The sequence below is a fragment of the Clytia hemisphaerica genome, unplaced genomic scaffold, assembly GCF_902728285.1.
Source record: "Clytia hemisphaerica strain Z4C2 unplaced genomic scaffold, Clytia hemisphaerica genome assembly, whole genome shotgun sequence".
Taxonomy (NCBI): domain Eukaryota; kingdom Metazoa; phylum Cnidaria; class Hydrozoa; order Leptothecata; family Clytiidae; genus Clytia; species Clytia hemisphaerica.
In genome coordinates, this window is record NW_027104621.1 from 139,872 (window position 1) to 156,036 (window position 16,165).

The 16,165-nt window shown below is 35.6% G+C and overlaps 4 protein-coding genes and 1 long non-coding RNA gene across 5 annotated transcripts; 1 reads left to right on the forward strand and 4 right to left on the reverse strand.

Annotated features, from left to right (window-relative positions):
• Nucleotides 1–122: 122 nt before the first annotated feature.
• LOC136824675 (uncharacterized) lies at nt 123–1,558 on the reverse strand. The gene is made up of 2 exons (XM_067080664.1): nt 990–1,558; nt 123–519 (listed from the first exon to the last, which is right to left on the reverse strand). The coding sequence occupies exons 1-2, from the start codon at nt 1,541–1,543 to the stop codon at nt 123–125; spliced, it is 951 nt and encodes a 316-aa protein (XP_066936765.1). The 5' UTR covers nt 1,544–1,558.
• Nucleotides 1,559–3,726: 2,168 nt separating this feature from the next.
• Nucleotides 3,727–5,035, reverse strand: LOC136824683 (uncharacterized). The gene is made up of 3 exons (XR_010849141.1): nt 4,958–5,035; nt 4,109–4,201; nt 3,727–3,775 (listed from the first exon to the last, which is right to left on the reverse strand). It is a non-coding gene; the product is annotated as an uncharacterized lncRNA (long non-coding RNA).
• Nucleotides 5,036–7,579: 2,544 nt separating this feature from the next.
• On the reverse strand, nt 7,580–8,990 carry LOC136824676 (uncharacterized). Its single transcript, XM_067080665.1, has 5 exons — nt 8,873–8,990; nt 8,626–8,698; nt 8,200–8,289; nt 7,954–8,037; nt 7,580–7,693 (listed from the first exon to the last, which is right to left on the reverse strand). Exons 1-5 carry the CDS (start codon nt 8,914–8,916, stop codon nt 7,580–7,582), a joined length of 405 nt encoding a protein of 134 aa, XP_066936766.1. The 5' UTR covers nt 8,917–8,990.
• Nucleotides 8,991–9,011: 21 nt separating this feature from the next.
• Nucleotides 9,012–11,747, reverse strand: LOC136824677 (probable serine/threonine-protein kinase DDB_G0278535). Its single transcript, XM_067080666.1, has 5 exons — nt 11,723–11,747; nt 10,681–11,627; nt 10,095–10,153; nt 9,544–9,746; nt 9,012–9,337 (listed from the first exon to the last, which is right to left on the reverse strand). The coding sequence occupies exons 1-5, from the start codon at nt 11,745–11,747 to the stop codon at nt 9,012–9,014; spliced, it is 1,560 nt and encodes a 519-aa protein (XP_066936767.1).
• An 855-nt stretch (nt 11,748–12,602) lies between these two features.
• On the forward strand, nt 12,603–16,136 carry LOC136824678 (uncharacterized). The gene is made up of 5 exons (XM_067080667.1): nt 12,603–12,606; nt 13,388–14,334; nt 14,861–14,919; nt 15,279–15,481; nt 15,688–16,136. Exons 1-5 carry the CDS (start codon nt 12,603–12,605, stop codon nt 16,134–16,136), a joined length of 1,662 nt encoding a protein of 553 aa, XP_066936768.1.
• Nucleotides 16,137–16,165: the final 29 nt, after the last annotated feature.

Consider the following 16,165-nt stretch of genomic DNA (forward strand, 5'->3'; position numbering starts at 1 on the left):
GCTTCATTCAATTCAATGTTAGAAGTATTGCACCTTTGAATTTATGGGATCTATTGGGTGCTGCGCCAGAAAGGAGCTTCTTAATTGTTGCATCCTGCTGGGCATTGGACATTTTATTCCATTCAGAAATTCGAACGAACGGATTTTTCGGGACAAGCAAGACGATAAATGCCCATATTGTATATAGCCTGTATCAAGTCATCTTCTTGAGCTTTGAACACCTGCCTCTCAACTTTGTCCAAAAATGAAATCACATCTACTGCATTCTTTGAAATTGCTTCTTGGACGACCAAATTTATGGCTTCAACAGGGTTGTTACTGTACTTGTTTGGCGGGTTACCAAGTCCAGCAGACTCACGAACATTTCGAAGCATGCACTTTTTCATCGTCTCCTTTAAGGGGCGAGACCTACCAGTTGCGGTTTCAACCCAATTCACAAAGTAGTCTGGCCATCTTTTCTTCATCAAATCATATTTTTGCTCAAACTCTTCTTCTTGTGCATCAACCAGTCCTTCAAATCTGTAATGTAAATAAAAGTTACTTTGATAGGATTAAATTTTAAAGGAGCAAATGAATCGTTTATTTTGCTCATGTTTCTCGTTGTCTCGTGTTTTAGTGGCCCTATTCTACCATGCTACTAGTACCAAGAAGCTGTCCATCAATGTTGTTGCGATTTTTTCTATTTCTTATTGTATTAGACTTCAGGTAGGTCCATTCAGCATGTAGCTTGTTTAGGTGAGTTTGAAATCACCCAAATTTAATCATCTGTTCAAAAAATTAGCTATAATCACCGTTCTTAAATACTGGTTTTAACGAATGGCATGCCCAGCGAAACCTTTTGAATATAAGATCAAGACAGAGTAGATCGTTCCATGATTGCGGACGCCTTGAACAGCCAGCTGTTCCTAAACAGTTATGTTAAGTGATCCTTTTTACATCACCCATTTCAAATGTAGATTTCTTCATCATAAAAAAGTTTTAAAGCATACCTTGTACCATGTGCATCTTCGTATCCTAGAATATCGTTGACTATTGTTCTTATTTCGTTATTTGGTAGCTTCGATTTCAAAAAACGTCCGATATCATTGTCGATATGGTTGAAGCATCTTAAATGGATGGAAGCATCCGCTGTTTCAGTTATTGGAAATGCTGATTCAAAAGCTTTCTCGATAGCTACTTCGCCGTCGGTACCATAAATCAGTTTATTTGGGGTTGTCGTTCTGATCCCTTCCGCCAAAAAGCTGTAATCTTCTGTCTCTTTTCTGTAAGTTATAGCGAGAGCTGCGACAACCGTTGGATGTTTTGTTGGGTCGTCTTCAAGCACCACTGCAGGATGTTTCAGAGTACAAGGTGTCACATAAAACGGCCCACACTTATACGTCATATCGATCCCCAGCTGGCTTTTTGGGTTGGATGTTCGGCAAAATGTATTTATGTATCCTAATGTAGAATCTGTGCCAGCAAAGACTTTTGGATTCACATGTTCTTCAGGATTTGTGTCATAGTGAACTTTCTTCACAAACCTTCCACCAGACAACATCATCAAAAGTTTCGAAAAATCGGTGTTTTTTTTACCCTTCCAGTATTTCTATGTTTTGGCTTGTCAAGACCTTTGGATGCATTGTAAACTTGCGTTCGGTTTCTGGGAAGTTTCGCTGGATTGGTGAAATTTAATACACCCCCATTTTCTTCTCGTAACTCTTGGACGGTGTTTTTCGGTGTCTTGAAGCAGACTTTCTTTTTCATTGCTTCAAGCGTAGTAGGGAATGTACGCACGTAGACTTCATGTTTTCGTCTCTTTCTGTTTCCGTGGCATCTCCCGAAAACGTTAAAGGTTGGTTTGGGTAAACCTTCTGGAATTACACAGTTATATGTTATAATAGCGTATCTGGCCAATCCATAACCTGGCCTTTCGAATCGATAAATTTTCCTTTCCATTTTTGCTCCAGCCAAAAGTTTTGCTGAACAAACACTGTACTGCCGACGAAGAACATGCGTGTGGTCGTTTTCTTTCTTAGCAATACCACATTTTTGAATTTTTCCATTTTCTGCGAACGTTACATTAATGTTTGTTGATGGAGATGAACACGGCCCATAAATTAGTCCGTCGCAAGTAATATCTTTATGATTGACTTTATTTAGATCGATGATGTAAGTTGCGTCAAAAAAGACATCGCGTGGGACTCTATTACAGACTAGATTTTTCTCGACTTCTTCTCCGATACATATTTTGACCAGGTCTTCCAAATTAAACTTTGATCTAGGATACTTTGGATAGTCATCCGTCAGTATTGATTCACAGCCTGATAAAAAAGGGAAAAAAGGATGAAGGTATTACGGATAAAGAACCCCAGTCTCAGTGACCCAGTGGCGTTTTAAAACCCAGCGGGGTGACTACGAAAATTTCACCGAGTCTGATTTTGAGGTATTATACATGGGTTGAGAATTTTCACATCGATTCTCAACGGGACAAGGACACTAAGATATTCAAATTGAAAAAATATGGTTAGTGCCACAGGGAAAAATGATAGTTTTGGAAATGGATTATGTGGAGAATAAGAGGATAAAAAATTAAGGGAGACTTTTACTTTTTACTAGGTTGCTCATCCAAAAAAAAAACTGGAATTTTTGACCGAGTTGACCAACAAAATGTAATTAATATGACAATAAATTTTCCAATTCTGTTCAGCGAGGAAATTTTGACTGAGTTCACTCATTATCCTACTGGGTTTTAAAGTTAGGCCACTTTTGGAATCCTTTTTCACCGGGTTATCCACCGGGACTGATCCAACCGGGTCACTGATACAGGGGTGTATAACTAAGTCTTTTAAATGAAATTATGCGTGCGCTATGTAGGATTTTCGAGTTGTTCGCAAAAGTTGTCTTTTTTCTTTCGTGTATTCTTAAAGAAATGAAATGAGATTGGGAGGTATCATCATTAAAAGAATTCTTTGAACATACGAAGTCCGTGACAAAGAAAAAACCAAAGACTTACTTGTTTTGGTTGAGACCTCATCCGATGAATCTTGTGAGCTGGAAGGGAAAAGTTTCCGATTTTCAAAAACACAATTGCTAGTTTCATTTAAAAACTACGAACAGTACAATCTGATGATGGTTTGTTTTTTTTTTATTTTTACAGCCCAATAAGGTTAAGCCTATCAAAAGCTTTTCTTTGATTAGCTAAATTTATTCAGGCGATCTCAGGCCTCAACCTCTGCTACTTTAGGTCGTAAATAAGAAAAAGAGCTGAAGTCTCAGGCTATAAACCTGGTACATACTTTGGTAACTGAATTTACCTGGACGTTGTATCACAGTGACTCTGTTTTTCAGCTGTCGATGAGTTGCTTGACAAACTTTGCCTTCCACCGTTGTCATTCTAAAATAAGTACTTCGCAGCGTTAAATACGTAAAGAGAAGAAACTTTCACGAAAGTTTTTCTCGAAAAAGATTTCTGTTTACTGGAAAAGTAAGGTAAGTATTATGAATACTTCTCAGAAAAACTTAAAAAAAAAAACTTTATTAAAAATGAGCAAGATCTAAATGTAAAATGGTTTCCTTAACAATTTAAGCATTTTAAAAACCATAATGAAACCAAAAGAATCAATTGCGATAAAACATTTGAATTTTGCAAAGTTGACGAAATTTCAAATTTTCAGAGCTTTATTATCAACTCAAAAGTGACTTACGGTTGACAAATTTTCACTAAACGAGATTTTAGTTTTTTTTTTGCCTTCGGTTTTGAAGAATTTGAATCGTGCTCTTCAGCCAGATTATCCTAAAAGGGATATGAAAGGAAGGGTTGTTCATCTTACGTCTAGATTCGGAACAATACGGCATATCATAAATCCTATGCACAATTACTTAGCTGGTAATATAGATATATGGCAATATTTGATAAAAGGTGAAGCTGGTCTATGTCTCAAAATAGTAGATATGGTAGATATTATTCCCGACAATTGATTATGCTATGTCACAGAATGGTAAATAGAGCTGTTGATATTCGAAATATTTTTACCCCAAGAAAAAAAGCTGCACGTTTCTATTCAGCTTAGTATTTTTACTTCTGGTTAGGCTATTCATAAATAACCCGATCCGATCAAAATCTTACCAAGGAATTTTTTCTCCTCAGCGACGGGTTGTTTGTTTTCTGTGTTTTGTTTGATGTCGCAGGAGTTGGTTCAGATGCTTTTGAAAGATTTCCCTAAATAAAAAAAAATATATGTTCGGGCAAACCTATATCATTTGTGTTCTAGGAACTAATCTTGGATGAAATAAAGCAGATTCAGTTTATTAAGAATAAGAATATACACGTTTTTGTGTACTTTGGCTGAGGGTGAGCATTATTCTTATTTTTGTATTGTTCTAAACAATAGGCCCAATATTTTTCATCTCCGAAATCTCACTCTGATATTCTTATAGCAGTTTTCTTATAAAAACGCGTGTATGTTCTAAAAAAGCCTTTGCATGATTCAATTTTAAATGTTTTATTGAGTTCACGAAAACAAATTGTAAATACACCTTATGGGAAATTCCACAAAAACAATCGCGCTAAAATGGATCCGTTGAAATTAGGAGGTAAACATAAATGGGACCAATAGCAGCGCGAGTAGCGCTAAAAGTTCCCTCGTAAAACAAGAACTCATTTGATTATATCTGGCTTGTTTATATGTTCCTAAAAATACACTGAATTTGAAAAAAAACAAACAAAACAAAGCTTTCAAGATGCTAGCAGAAGCTATAAGAAAGAGGAACAACAACAACAACTTCGGTGGTTCTTCAGTTGATTTGGAGGCTCTTTTGGCATCAATATTTTGAGTGTTTTGTAAGGCTTTTTGCCTGTAAACCGCAATATCGCGCTTTGTTTACCTCCCAAAAAGTGTTGCGTAGCAACAACGCAATGAGGTGGAATTTCCGATAAGGTGTATTGGCTACATTTCAAATCCAATGACAATCTTACCAAGGATGTTCTACCACTAGACGAATTTTTAGTCTTCTCTGCTTTTCTTGAATTCGAGGAATCCGGATCTTCAGTCAGATTTACCTAAGTAATTAAGTAAATTCGAGGTTTGAAAATTGATCAGTCTCTTGTTGGCAAAGTTGTTAAAAATCGTAAATAAGATTTAATTTAATTTTATGGTGTGTACTATGATAATAATAGAGTCGGAGGAAATAAATTTACCAGAACTTTTCAAAATAGTTTATCCACATTAATTGTTAAGGACGTCGCATTAAATAGAGAAAAGAAAGTATACTATATACAGTTGAACTCGTGTCATTCGAACTCCTATAATTCGAAAACTCACTTAATTCGAACAGATTCTGTGGTCTCCTCAGAATTTACCTTGAAAACCTTACAAGAAAACTCCTATGATTCGAACCCATGTAACTCGAAAAATGATGCAAATCGAAAAATCATGTAAATCGAACAGATTTAATCATGTAATTCGAATTTTTAAATTTTTTGATTTTTTGAAGCTGACAAACTCGACATTTTGTCAATTTTGACGTACGAATTATTGTTTGCCAATCTATGTTTTCTTTTTTACATTCGATTGGAGCTCGTCGCTCGTCCACTGCCTTCCATTTCTTATCAAGACAAGATGGGAAAAATAAAACATAAAGAAGTCACTTTATGAATTTAGTGTTTCATTATTCTAACTCGAAAATACAAAAAGTTGTTCAAAAGTAAACCTGTGAAAGACTTTTTTCATCGAATTAGGTCAAAAATACAAAAACTCATCTAGATCGAAACTCATGTACGTAATTCGAACAAAATTCTCGGTCCCTTGAGAATTCGAATTACACGAGTTCAACTGTAATCAAAAAAAATCTTACAAAGATTCTGTTCCCACTAGACGGCTTTCTTGTTTTCTGTGTCTCGTTTGATTTCGAGGGACTTTGCTCAGGCTCTTCCGTCAGATTTTCCTAAATTTGACAAAATATATGTGAATGTAAACTACATTTTACACAACCATTCATTCTTTAGCAGTTTTCGCATTGAAAACATGTAAACTAGCCAAGTAATTCGATTTTAAATGTTTCATTAAATTCACGAAAACAAATGGTGAATCGGTTACATTTCAAATCCAATGACATTCTTACCAATGGTGTTCTATCACTAGACGAATTTTTAGTCTTCTCTGCTTTGCTTGAATTCGAGGAAATTGGATCTTCAGTCAGATTTACCTAAAGTAAGTAATTAAGTAACTTCGAGATTTGAAAATTGATCAGTCTCTTGCTGGCAAAGTTGTTAAAAATCGTAAATAAGATTTAATTTGACTACATTGATTATACTTTATTTTATTGCGCTGATTGTACAGGTTTAGTTCAGCAAAGACTTTGTTGTTTGGTACTGCAATTAAATTTAATTGAAATCTTACAAAGTTTGTCCTATCACTAGACGGGTGTCTTGGTTTCTTTGATTTGGAAGAGCTTGGTCCAGCTGTTTTGGATAGATTTTTCTAAATTTAATAAAAAAACACGTACTGTAAAACTTAAGTGTAAATGTTTTGAGCGGTTTAGTACCTTGCGGGGTACAGTGTTATCTTATAAGGTGTTAGGGTTTATTTGACCCCACTTGCGACTTGATTCACTAAATGAAGGCTACTTTGGTGGTAAGCGAGTGTCCTCGATTTTGTTAATATCTATAAGGCATCGTCTCATAGTATGGTATGACGTGTAACACAAAGCGTATATGTTGTCAATTGATGAGGGTCAAATTGTCAAATTACAACTCATAAACACAGAAAAAGTGTCATCATCAAAAGATATCAGAAAGGTCTTTCTTAAATTTGAAATTAATGAAGTAGATTAGTAAATTAAAATTTTGGTAACTACTCTTAGGTTCCAAATAAACGGCCCCCCCCCCGCTTGTTAATTTTTCGAAAATTTTCCAACCCCCCCCCCCCCGGACCTTATTAGGACCCCCCCGTTTATTAATCTCTAAGAATATTTTCAGCTGTCAAAGAGAAGACCCCTTATTTTGCTCTAAATAGCCTGATTTTAGCCTATTTTTACATTATTTTTGGGTTTCAGAAGTACAATTTCCAACCCCCCCGGCAATTAGGCCCCCCCCCGTTTATTGAAATCTAGAAAATTTTTCAACCCCCCCACCCCGTTTATTTGGAACCTAAGAGTACTCTTGCCCACTTGAGTGTTATATAACAGAATTTCTTTTTTTAAAGAAAATAGTACAATGATATCGCAAGTATACCACTTTTTCAAAGATCGAAGAAAATTTTTCAAAAAAGTTTCTCTAAGGGTTGGTTTTCGGAGGTCCCGTTCGCACATGCCCCTCATCCGCCAACCCTTGTACCCCCCCCCCCCCGGTTATAATCTGTTTCACCTTAATAGAAAGATGGATGCATGCTCTCTGTTCGTTAATTTTTAGATAGTTAAATCGAGACATGCGCGATAACATTCTTACAGGGTCTCCTCACAGACTATATTTAAAAAATAGGTCAAATGGTGATGCTCAGTAATGTCTTGGTTAAATTATTTTACACAGGATCATTTATTGGAGGTTTCAATATGAGAGATTAAATTGAAAATCCTGGTCATTTATTTGTTGGCAATGTTATTATCTTACAGAGGGTCTTTTTTTTCTTGACGGCTTTTTTCCTGAGAATTCTCCTTGTTTTTCTGTCTCGTTCGGTTTTGAAGAAGTTGACTCAGATTCTTTAAACGTATTTGCCTAAAACCAACAAAAAGCATTTGAATGTAAACTATTGTTTTATCAACTCTTGATTCATTTTCACTTTATTGAATGGGCTTGAATGGGTTTAACCTTTATCTCCGAACAGATCCTGGATATTACACAAACTCCGTTAGAAAATCGTGTTTCGTAAAGATTGTTCTAAAAAAGCTTTTGTATGATTCAATTTTAAATGTTTTATTGAGTTCACGAAAACAAATTGTGAATCGGTTACATTTCAAATCCAATGACAATCTTACCAAGGGTGATCTATCACTAGAAGAATTTTTAGTCTTCTCTGCTTTGCTTGAATTCGAGGAATCCGGATCTTCAGTCAGATTTACCTAAAGTAAGTAATTAAGTAAATTCGAGGTTTGAAAATTGATCAGTCTCTTACTCGCAAAGCTGTAAATGAAATTAGTTTACGTTTCAATTTTATTTTATAGGACTTTGGTTATTTTTCATAGTACTGCGATCGCTGCAATTAAATTAAATTGAATTCTTACAAAGTTCTTTTCCACTCTAGACGGGTTTCTTGTTTTATGTGCTTCGTTTGATTTCGAAGAAGCTGGCTCTGCTGCTTTAGACAAATTTCCCTAAATTAATAAAATACGTACTATAAATCCTAAGGGCAAAAATGTTGCGTACTGTGACGGGTACAATGTTAACTAACGTTTAAGGTGTCAAGGTCTGACCCAACTCCCGCATCATGACCGATTCACTTGATAGATAATATACCTTCTCCTGCGACTAAACCATGCCACGAAAGAGGTGTACAAAGGTTTACGAACTCTGTCGATGTTCTAAGAGTCGAGCAGATGAGGTGGGGGATCGCTAAATCTTAACTTTGTTTGAAAACGAAAGTTACTAATTATCTTTTCACTGCATTAGTAAACCCAGTATTCTATTAAAATAATAATTTTAAAACTTACCGTTGGTTCTCTAATTTTGATAACAGGTTGATCGTCATCCACCATATTGAGATCGAAATGGATGTCATCGGTGCTAAAGTGAAGTGTGTATTAAAGATGGTTAAATATTTTAAAGTATGGGGTAGCCAGGGAAGAATTTACAGGGTTTTGTTTTTCCAGTCTTCTTAGTCTTTTTCAAAAATAAAATGTCTGTTCATTGTGGTCTCTATGGTGTAAATTGAAAAAGTTTACCGAGCTGAAGCCTTACTTTTCTTTTAGAAGAATCAATGATTGTGGAGTATTGACTTCCATTTCTGTGTTTTCCAAACGGAGATGTAACCAATTACAAAGATCTTGTGCTGTCTCCGACGATACAATGACCCCGGTACCAGTTCCCCCCCGACTTTTCAGGAATTGAGTGTGTTTTCAGGAATTGAGTGTGTGTCAATAAGATGTAGCTTTCCTTTTGAGCGAAATATCACAACTGTGTAAGGAAGGCAAACAAAAACAGATACAAAATCTTCTTTTAGTGAGTTAAGTTTTTCATGTAGATCTGCCTTTCCCGAATCTGTAAGAGCGCGATAACTTCCAACCACATATTCGAAATTCATCTTAATGAAGTTCTTATCATTAGCTACCATAACTTTGTATGCATCCATCGGAGACATGCTGGAAAAGCTTCGAAAATTGTTTAGAATAGCTGGATAGGTCCATATAACCTTTGCTACCATTTCTAAATTGAATAAATAGAATACTTCAGTTACCTTAGGCCTTTTAACTTGACCTAACCTTTTGACCTTTAACTTTTTTTCATTACATATCTTTCTAAATAATTCATAAAAAAGTTATCCAATCTGAATGTTTTTTTTTTAATTAACCCGGATTACAATTCCTCAAAAAACACGACCTTGATAGCGCTAACAAATATACTTCGATTACCTTCCAATTTTTCTCCTGTGTATTCTTCTTTTAGCAAATTTTGAACAATCTTCAGGCAAAGATAAGTACAACCATTACTACCATCGTTTTCTAGTGGTTGGTCACTGAGAAGCCCAGTATTTTCGAACGCAAGTGCCTGCTCTTCATTATAGTGTTCCATCGCCGAGTTTTGACTTATCGGAAGACTGATGATCTCAATTTTTCTAAAATAGAAATTTGAATGAACTTTTTCAGTTAACTTTTTCACAACTAGTTGACAGTGTCCATATTATAATTAATTTTCATACCGATTGTGAAATTGTTCACGCTGTGGATTCGAATATTCATCCTAGATGACTTAAATAACTGTTAATAAAATAGAATTTTCGATTGAAACCTCTCTTTTGTTTCACGGTCAAAATAGCTCATAGAAAAAGCCGTTTTCTATCGCAAGTTTAACACTTTCAGCGCTTTCTAGATCCATTTATCCGTTACTTATTTACCTCCAATTTGATTTTCATCCCAAACCTTGAATATCAATTTTTAAATTTATACCACATTAATTATCTCACCTAACAATTTCATTTAAAGATGAATTCTTGAAACAAGCCCAACAATCACTTTCTGGCTCCTGAAATTATAATTGATAAGTTTTTTAAATAACATGCAAATAAAACCAATGAAATATAATTCCGAAGGGCTGGAAGCTAATCTCCTTAGTAGGATTTGAAGCCCCTAAATCTTACCCGCCAAAGTTACGCAGCTTTGAGCGGCTCGTGTGGTTTTTATACAAATTCCGGATATTAAAAGTATAATTTTCAGCTAGATTTAAAAAAATGCCACTCGAAAAGAAAGAAACCACTAAATTCAATCCGTCATCAAAAGTACGGCGTATATTCTAAGGCTTCACTTTTTCTTGCCTGAGAAAGGTTAAAGATTCGCTTCTATGGGCTTATACTTCATTGAGTAAAACCTCTATTTCGGAGAAATCAAGAAACTACATACTACGCACTAAAATGTTTCTAGCATAAAAGTATAAAAGGTTAATTTTCGAAAATTTTGTGGATTGTAATTTTCTAAAAATTTATAGTACTAAATTATCAAACGCAAGTATACAATGTCGCTGGGCGCTTACTGAGCTACAATTCGACCTGTTACCTGTTTTCCGAGACTATGCAAAACTTCCACCATAGTTGGGCGTTCTCCAAAATGAACAGCGCAACTTTTTTGAATTTTCACCAGATCTCTCCATTGAGCATTGTGTAGGTGTGCATACTTCTTGCTCCATGTTGGCGGAATCTCATTTCTCATTAATTCGATTACTTGTTCTTTAACGATCATTTCTGGTCTGTCTTTTAAGGCGTTTTTGATGTTTTCTTGATATGGAATACCACCATAATCCGCATTCAAGACTGAAAAAATAACCATACCAAACGACCAAACGTCAGCTTTTTCAAGCATCGCTTGTGTGAAGGCTTGTGGTCTTTTGCTTGGTACTGTAATTTCAGGTGCGTTGTAGAAAAATGTTCCACGATTAAAATCATTGACGGTCGATTTTCGGACCGTTTCATTCATAAGCATTGCTCTGGTATGGACAACTGTTGAACGACTTTCTCCAAAATCAGTTAATTTACAGACTAAAGGGTTTGAATACCATTCTGGTTCACCAAACTTAGATTCATGGAAATGCTGGTTGGACACTAGAATATTGGCTGGCTTCAAATCTCGATGTGCTATACCAAGACTGTGTAGATGTGAAAGTCCATTTGCGACATCTTTCACAATTTTGAAAGCAAAATGTTCAAATTCTTTGAAATCAAAGTTATGGTCGATTGTTTTGACGAGTTTTTGAAGCGAAGATACTTCTTCTTGGAGAGAGCATATTATTGAAAACTTGAAGGAACAGAACTCTTGCATAATAGCGTACGTCGATGTATATGAGATGCCCAAAAATGAAGCTATGTTCTCACATGACTCTGAAGCTAGCTTATTTAGCTTCGCCTCCTTCAAATATTGTTCCTGTGTTACATGGGATTCCATAACTTTAACAGCGACAGTCTTTTTTTCGTAGGTCCCTTTATTCACAACACCAAACTGTCCCTTATCTAAGAGAAGATAGAGAGTTAACTTAGGCGAAATGAAATCTTTAGAACGAATCGTTTTCGGTGTCTTTAAAATTTAATTAATTTCTACGAATTACGTGAGATATTTATGAATTCTGCCATAATTACACCCCTGTGTCATAGACCTGCTTGAACCCCAGTCCTACTCGAAAACTTGCCTTAAATTTACTTCCAGTCGAAAGATTACCTACAATAGCGTCTTCAGGACGAAGACGGTAAAGGAAGAGTACAATAGTTTTAATGATATGAATCCCGTCGAGAATTATATCGTTATTTTTTACAAAAATTTATCAAATATCAAATATATAATAATATCAAATCTAGATAAAGTCGGAAAATACTTCGCAATTTGATTTTAAGATTTACTTCACGTCCTCATTCAATTCGCCGTCCTAGATGCTTAAGGTCGCTAATTTCAGCCCCACTGGGGAATTGACTTCGTTCCCATTTCAAAATCAATTGGTAAAAATTGCACTCCAAAACCATATTCCCACTGCAACTTTTGGGCAGGGAGCAATGGCATTTTTAACCCCATTGGGGTTTGGATAAAAATTCGTTCACACTGTCCGCCATCTTCCCGTCCACATAGTACGTACGCACTAAATTGTCAAAAATCGAGTAGCCCCTCCTCCCGAGTACGCAAATGTACGTATATCCCCGTTGTTTTTACATAGTTTTTCCATTAAAGTGCAAATCTTCTGGTAAAATATGAAAGTCACATTAGGAATTAAGCAGATATATACACATTGTCTTAAAGTCTCTCTATTCTCTTTGCTTAATATCGTTTATTATTTCACGAGAACAGGACAACATGAATCTTTATTCTCTTTCACACGAACATTTTCGTCTGACGTCAGACGAAAATGTTCGTGTGAAAGAGAATAAAGATTCATGTTGTCCTGTTCTCGTGAAATAATAAACGATATTAAGCAAAGAGAATAGAGAGACTTTAAGACAATGGGTATATATCTGCTTAATTCCTAATGTGACTTTCATATTTTACCAGAAGATTTGCACTTTAATTTTTAAGGTGGGGGGGGGGGTAATGGAAAAACTATGTAATAACAACGGGGATATACGTACACTTGCGTACTCGGGAGGAGGGGCTACTCGATTTTTGACAATTTAGTGCGTACGTACTATGTGGACGGGAAGATGGCGGACAGTGTGAACGAATTTTTATCCAAACCCCAATGGGGTTTAAAAATGCCATTGCTCCCTGCCCAAAAGTTGCAGTGGGAATATGGTTTTGGAGTGCAATTTTTACCAATGATTTGAAATGGGAACGAAGTCAATTCCCCAGTGGGGCTGAAATTAGCGACCTTAAGCATCTAGGACGGCGAATTGAATGAGGACGTGAAGTAAATCTTAAAATCAAATTGCGAGTATTTTCCGACTTTATCTAGATTTGATATTATTATATATTTGATATTTGATAAATTTTTGTAAAAAATAACGATATAATTCTCGACGGGTTCATATCATTAAAACTATTGTACTCTTCCTTTACCGTCTTCGTCCTGAAGACGCTATTGTAGGTAATCTTTCGACTGGAAGTAAATTTAAGGCAAGTTTTCGAGTAGGACTGGGGTTCAAGCAGGTCTATGACACAGGGGTGTAATTATGGCAGAATTCATAAATATCTCACGTAATTCGTAGAAATTAATTAAATTTTAAAGACACGAAAACGATTCGTTCTAAAGATTTCATTTCGCCTAAGTTAACTCTCTATCTTCTCTTAGATAAGGGACAGTTTGGTGTTGTGAATAAAGGGACCTACGAAAAAAAGACTGTCGCTGTTAAAGTTATGGAATCCCATGTAACACAGGAACAATATTTGAAGGAGGCGAAGCTAAATAAGCTAGCTTCAGAGTCATGTGAGAACATAGCTTCATTTTTGGGCATCTCATATACATCGACGTACGCTATTATGCAAGAGTTCTGTTCCTTCAAGTTTTCAATAATATGCTCTCTCCAAGAAGAAGTATCTTCGCTTCAAAAACTCGTCAAAACAATCGACCATAACTTTGATTTCAAAGAATTTGAACATTTTGCTTTCAAAATTGTGAAAGATGTCGCAAATGGACTTTCACATCTACACAGTCTTGGTATAGCACATCGAGATTTGAAGCCAGCCAATATTCTAGTGTCCAACCAGCATTTCCATGAATCTAAGTTTGGTGAACCAGAATGGTATTCAAACCCTTTAGTCTGTAAATTAACTGATTTTGGAGAAAGTCGTTCAACAGTTGTCCATACCAGAGCAATGCTTATGAATGAAACGGTCCGAAAATCGACCGTCAATGATTTTAATCGTGGAACATTTTTCTACAACGCACCTGAAATTACAGTACCAAGCAAAAGACCACAAGCCTTCACACAAGCGATGCTTGAAAAAGCTGACGTTTGGTCGTTTGGTATGGTTATTTTTTCAGTCTTGAATGCGGATTATGGTGGTATTCCATATCAAGAAAACATCAAAAACGCCTTAAAAGACAGACCAGAAATGATCGTTAAAGAACAAGTAATCGAATTAATGAGAAATGAGATTCCGCCAACATGGAGCAAGAAGTATGCACACCTACACAATGCTCAATGGAGAGATCTGGTGAAAATTCAAAAAAGTTGCGCTGTTCATTTTGGAGAACGCCCAACTATGGTGGAAGTTTTGCATAGTCTCGGAAAACAGGTAACAGGTCGAATTGTAGCTCAGTAAGCGCCCAGCGACATTGTATACTTGCGTTTGATAATTTAGTACTATAAATTTTAGAAAATTACAATCCACAAAATTTTCGAAAATTAACCTTTTATACTTTTATGCTAGAAACATTTTAGTGCGTAGTATGTAGTTTCTTGATTTCTCCGAAATAGAGGTTTTACTCAATGAAGTATAAGCCCATAGAAGCGAATCTTTAACCTTTCTCAGGCAAGAAAAAGTGAAGCCTTAGAATATACGCCGTACTTTTGATGACGGATTGAATTTAGTGGTTTCTTTCTTTTCGAGTGGCATTTTTTTAAATCTAGCTGAAAATTATACTTTTAATATCCGGAATTTGTATAAAAACCACACGAGCCGCTCAAAGCTGCGTAACTTTGGCGGGTAAGATTTAGGGGCTTCAAATCCTACTAAGGAGATTAGCTTCCAGCCCTTCAGAATTATATTTCATTGGTTTTATTTGCATGTTATTTAAAAAACTTATTAATTATAATTTCAGGAGCCAGAAAGTGATTGTTGGGCTTGTTTCAAGAATTCATCTTTAAATGAAATTGTTAGGTGAGATGCCAATGAGATAATTAATGTGGTATAAATTTAAAAATTGATATTCAAGGTTTGGGATGAAAATCAAATTGGAGGTAAATAAGTAACGGATAAATGGATCTAGAAAGCGCTGAAAGTGTTAAACTTGCGATAGAAAACGGCTTTTTCTATGAGCTATTTTGACCGTGAAACAAAAGAGAGGTTTCAATCGAAAATTCTATTTCATTAACAGTTATTTAAGTCATCTAGGATGAATATTCGAATCCACAGCGTGAACAATTTCACAATCGGTATGAAAATTAATTATAATATGGACACTGTCAACTAGTTGTGAAAAAGTTAACTGAAAAAGTTCATTCAAATTTCTATTTTAGAAAAATTGAGATCATCAGTCTTCCGATAAGTCAAAACTCGGCGATGGAACACTATAATGAAGAGCAGGCACTTGCGTTCGAAAATACTGGGCTTCTCAGTGACCAACCACTAGAAAACGATGGTAGTAATGGTTGTACTTATCTTTGCCTGAAGATTGTTCAAAATTTGCTAAAAGAAGAATACACAGGAGAAAAATTGGAAGGTAATCGAAGTATATTTGTTAGCGCTATCAAGGTCGTGTTTTTTGAGGAATTGTAATCCGGGTTAATTAAAAAAAAAACATTCAGATTGGATAACTTTTTTATGAATTATTTAGAAAGATATGTAATGAAAAAAAGTTAAAGGTCAAAAGGTTAGGTCAAGTTAAAAGGCCTAAGGTAACTGAAGTATTCTATTTATTCAATTTAGAAATGGTAGCAAAGGTTATATGGACCTATCCAGCTATTCTAAACAATTTTCGAAGCTTTTCCAGCATGTCTCCGATGGATGCATACAAAGTTATGGTAGCTAATGATAAGAACTTCATTAAGATGAATTTCGAATATGTGGTTGGAAGTTATCGCGCTCTTACAGATTCGGGAAAGGCAGATCTACATGAAAAACTTAACTCACTAAAAGAAGATTTTGTATCTGTTTTTGTTTGCCTTCCTTACACAGTTGTGATATTTCGCTCAAAAGGAAAGCTACATCTTATTGACACACACTCAATTCCTGAAAAGTCGGGGGGAACTGGTACCGGGGTCATTGTATCGTCGGAGACAGCACAAGATCTTTGTAATTGGTTACATCTCCGTTTGGAAAACACAGAAATGGAAGTCAATACTCCACAATCATTAATTCTTCTAAAAGAAAAGTAAGGCTTCAGCTCGGTAAACTTTTTCAATTT

Coding starts and splice junctions, on each gene's coding strand:
- LOC136824675 (XM_067080664.1), bottom strand. CDS start 1,543: ATGATGTTGTCTGGTGGAAGGTTTGTGAAGAAAGTTCACTATGACACA. Junction 520..989: donor GAAGATGCACATGGTACAAG/GTATGCTTTAAA, acceptor TTTACATTACAG/ATTTGAAGGACTGGTTGATG.
- LOC136824676 (XM_067080665.1), bottom strand. CDS start 8,916: ATGGAAGTCAATACTCCACAATCATTGATTCTTCTAAAAGAAAA. Junction 8,290..8,625: donor TCAAAATTAGAGAACCAACG/GTAAGTTTTAAA, acceptor TTATTAATTTAG/GGAAATTTGTCTAAAGCAGC. Junction 8,038..8,199: donor CTAGAGTGGAAAAGAACTTT/GTAAGAATTCAA, acceptor TACTTACTTTAG/GTAAATCTGACTGAAGATCC.
- LOC136824677 (XM_067080666.1), bottom strand. CDS start 11,747: ATGGCAGAATTCATAAATATCTCAC. Junction 9,747..10,094: donor TCTTTAAATGAAATTGTTAG/GTGAGATAATTA, acceptor TTTCTATTTTAG/AAAAATTGAGATCATCAGTC. Junction 9,338..9,543: donor CACAGGAGAAAAATTGGAAG/GTAATCGAAGTA, acceptor TATTCAATTTAG/AAATGGTAGCAAAGGTTATA.
- LOC136824678 (XM_067080667.1), top strand. Junction 14,335..14,860: donor TGCATAGTCTCGGAAAACAG/GTAACAGGTCGA, acceptor TTATAATTTCAG/GAGCCAGAAAGTGATTGTTG. Junction 14,920..15,278: donor TCTTTAAATGAAATTGTTAG/GTGAGATGCCAA, acceptor TTTCTATTTTAG/AAAAATTGAGATCATCAGTC.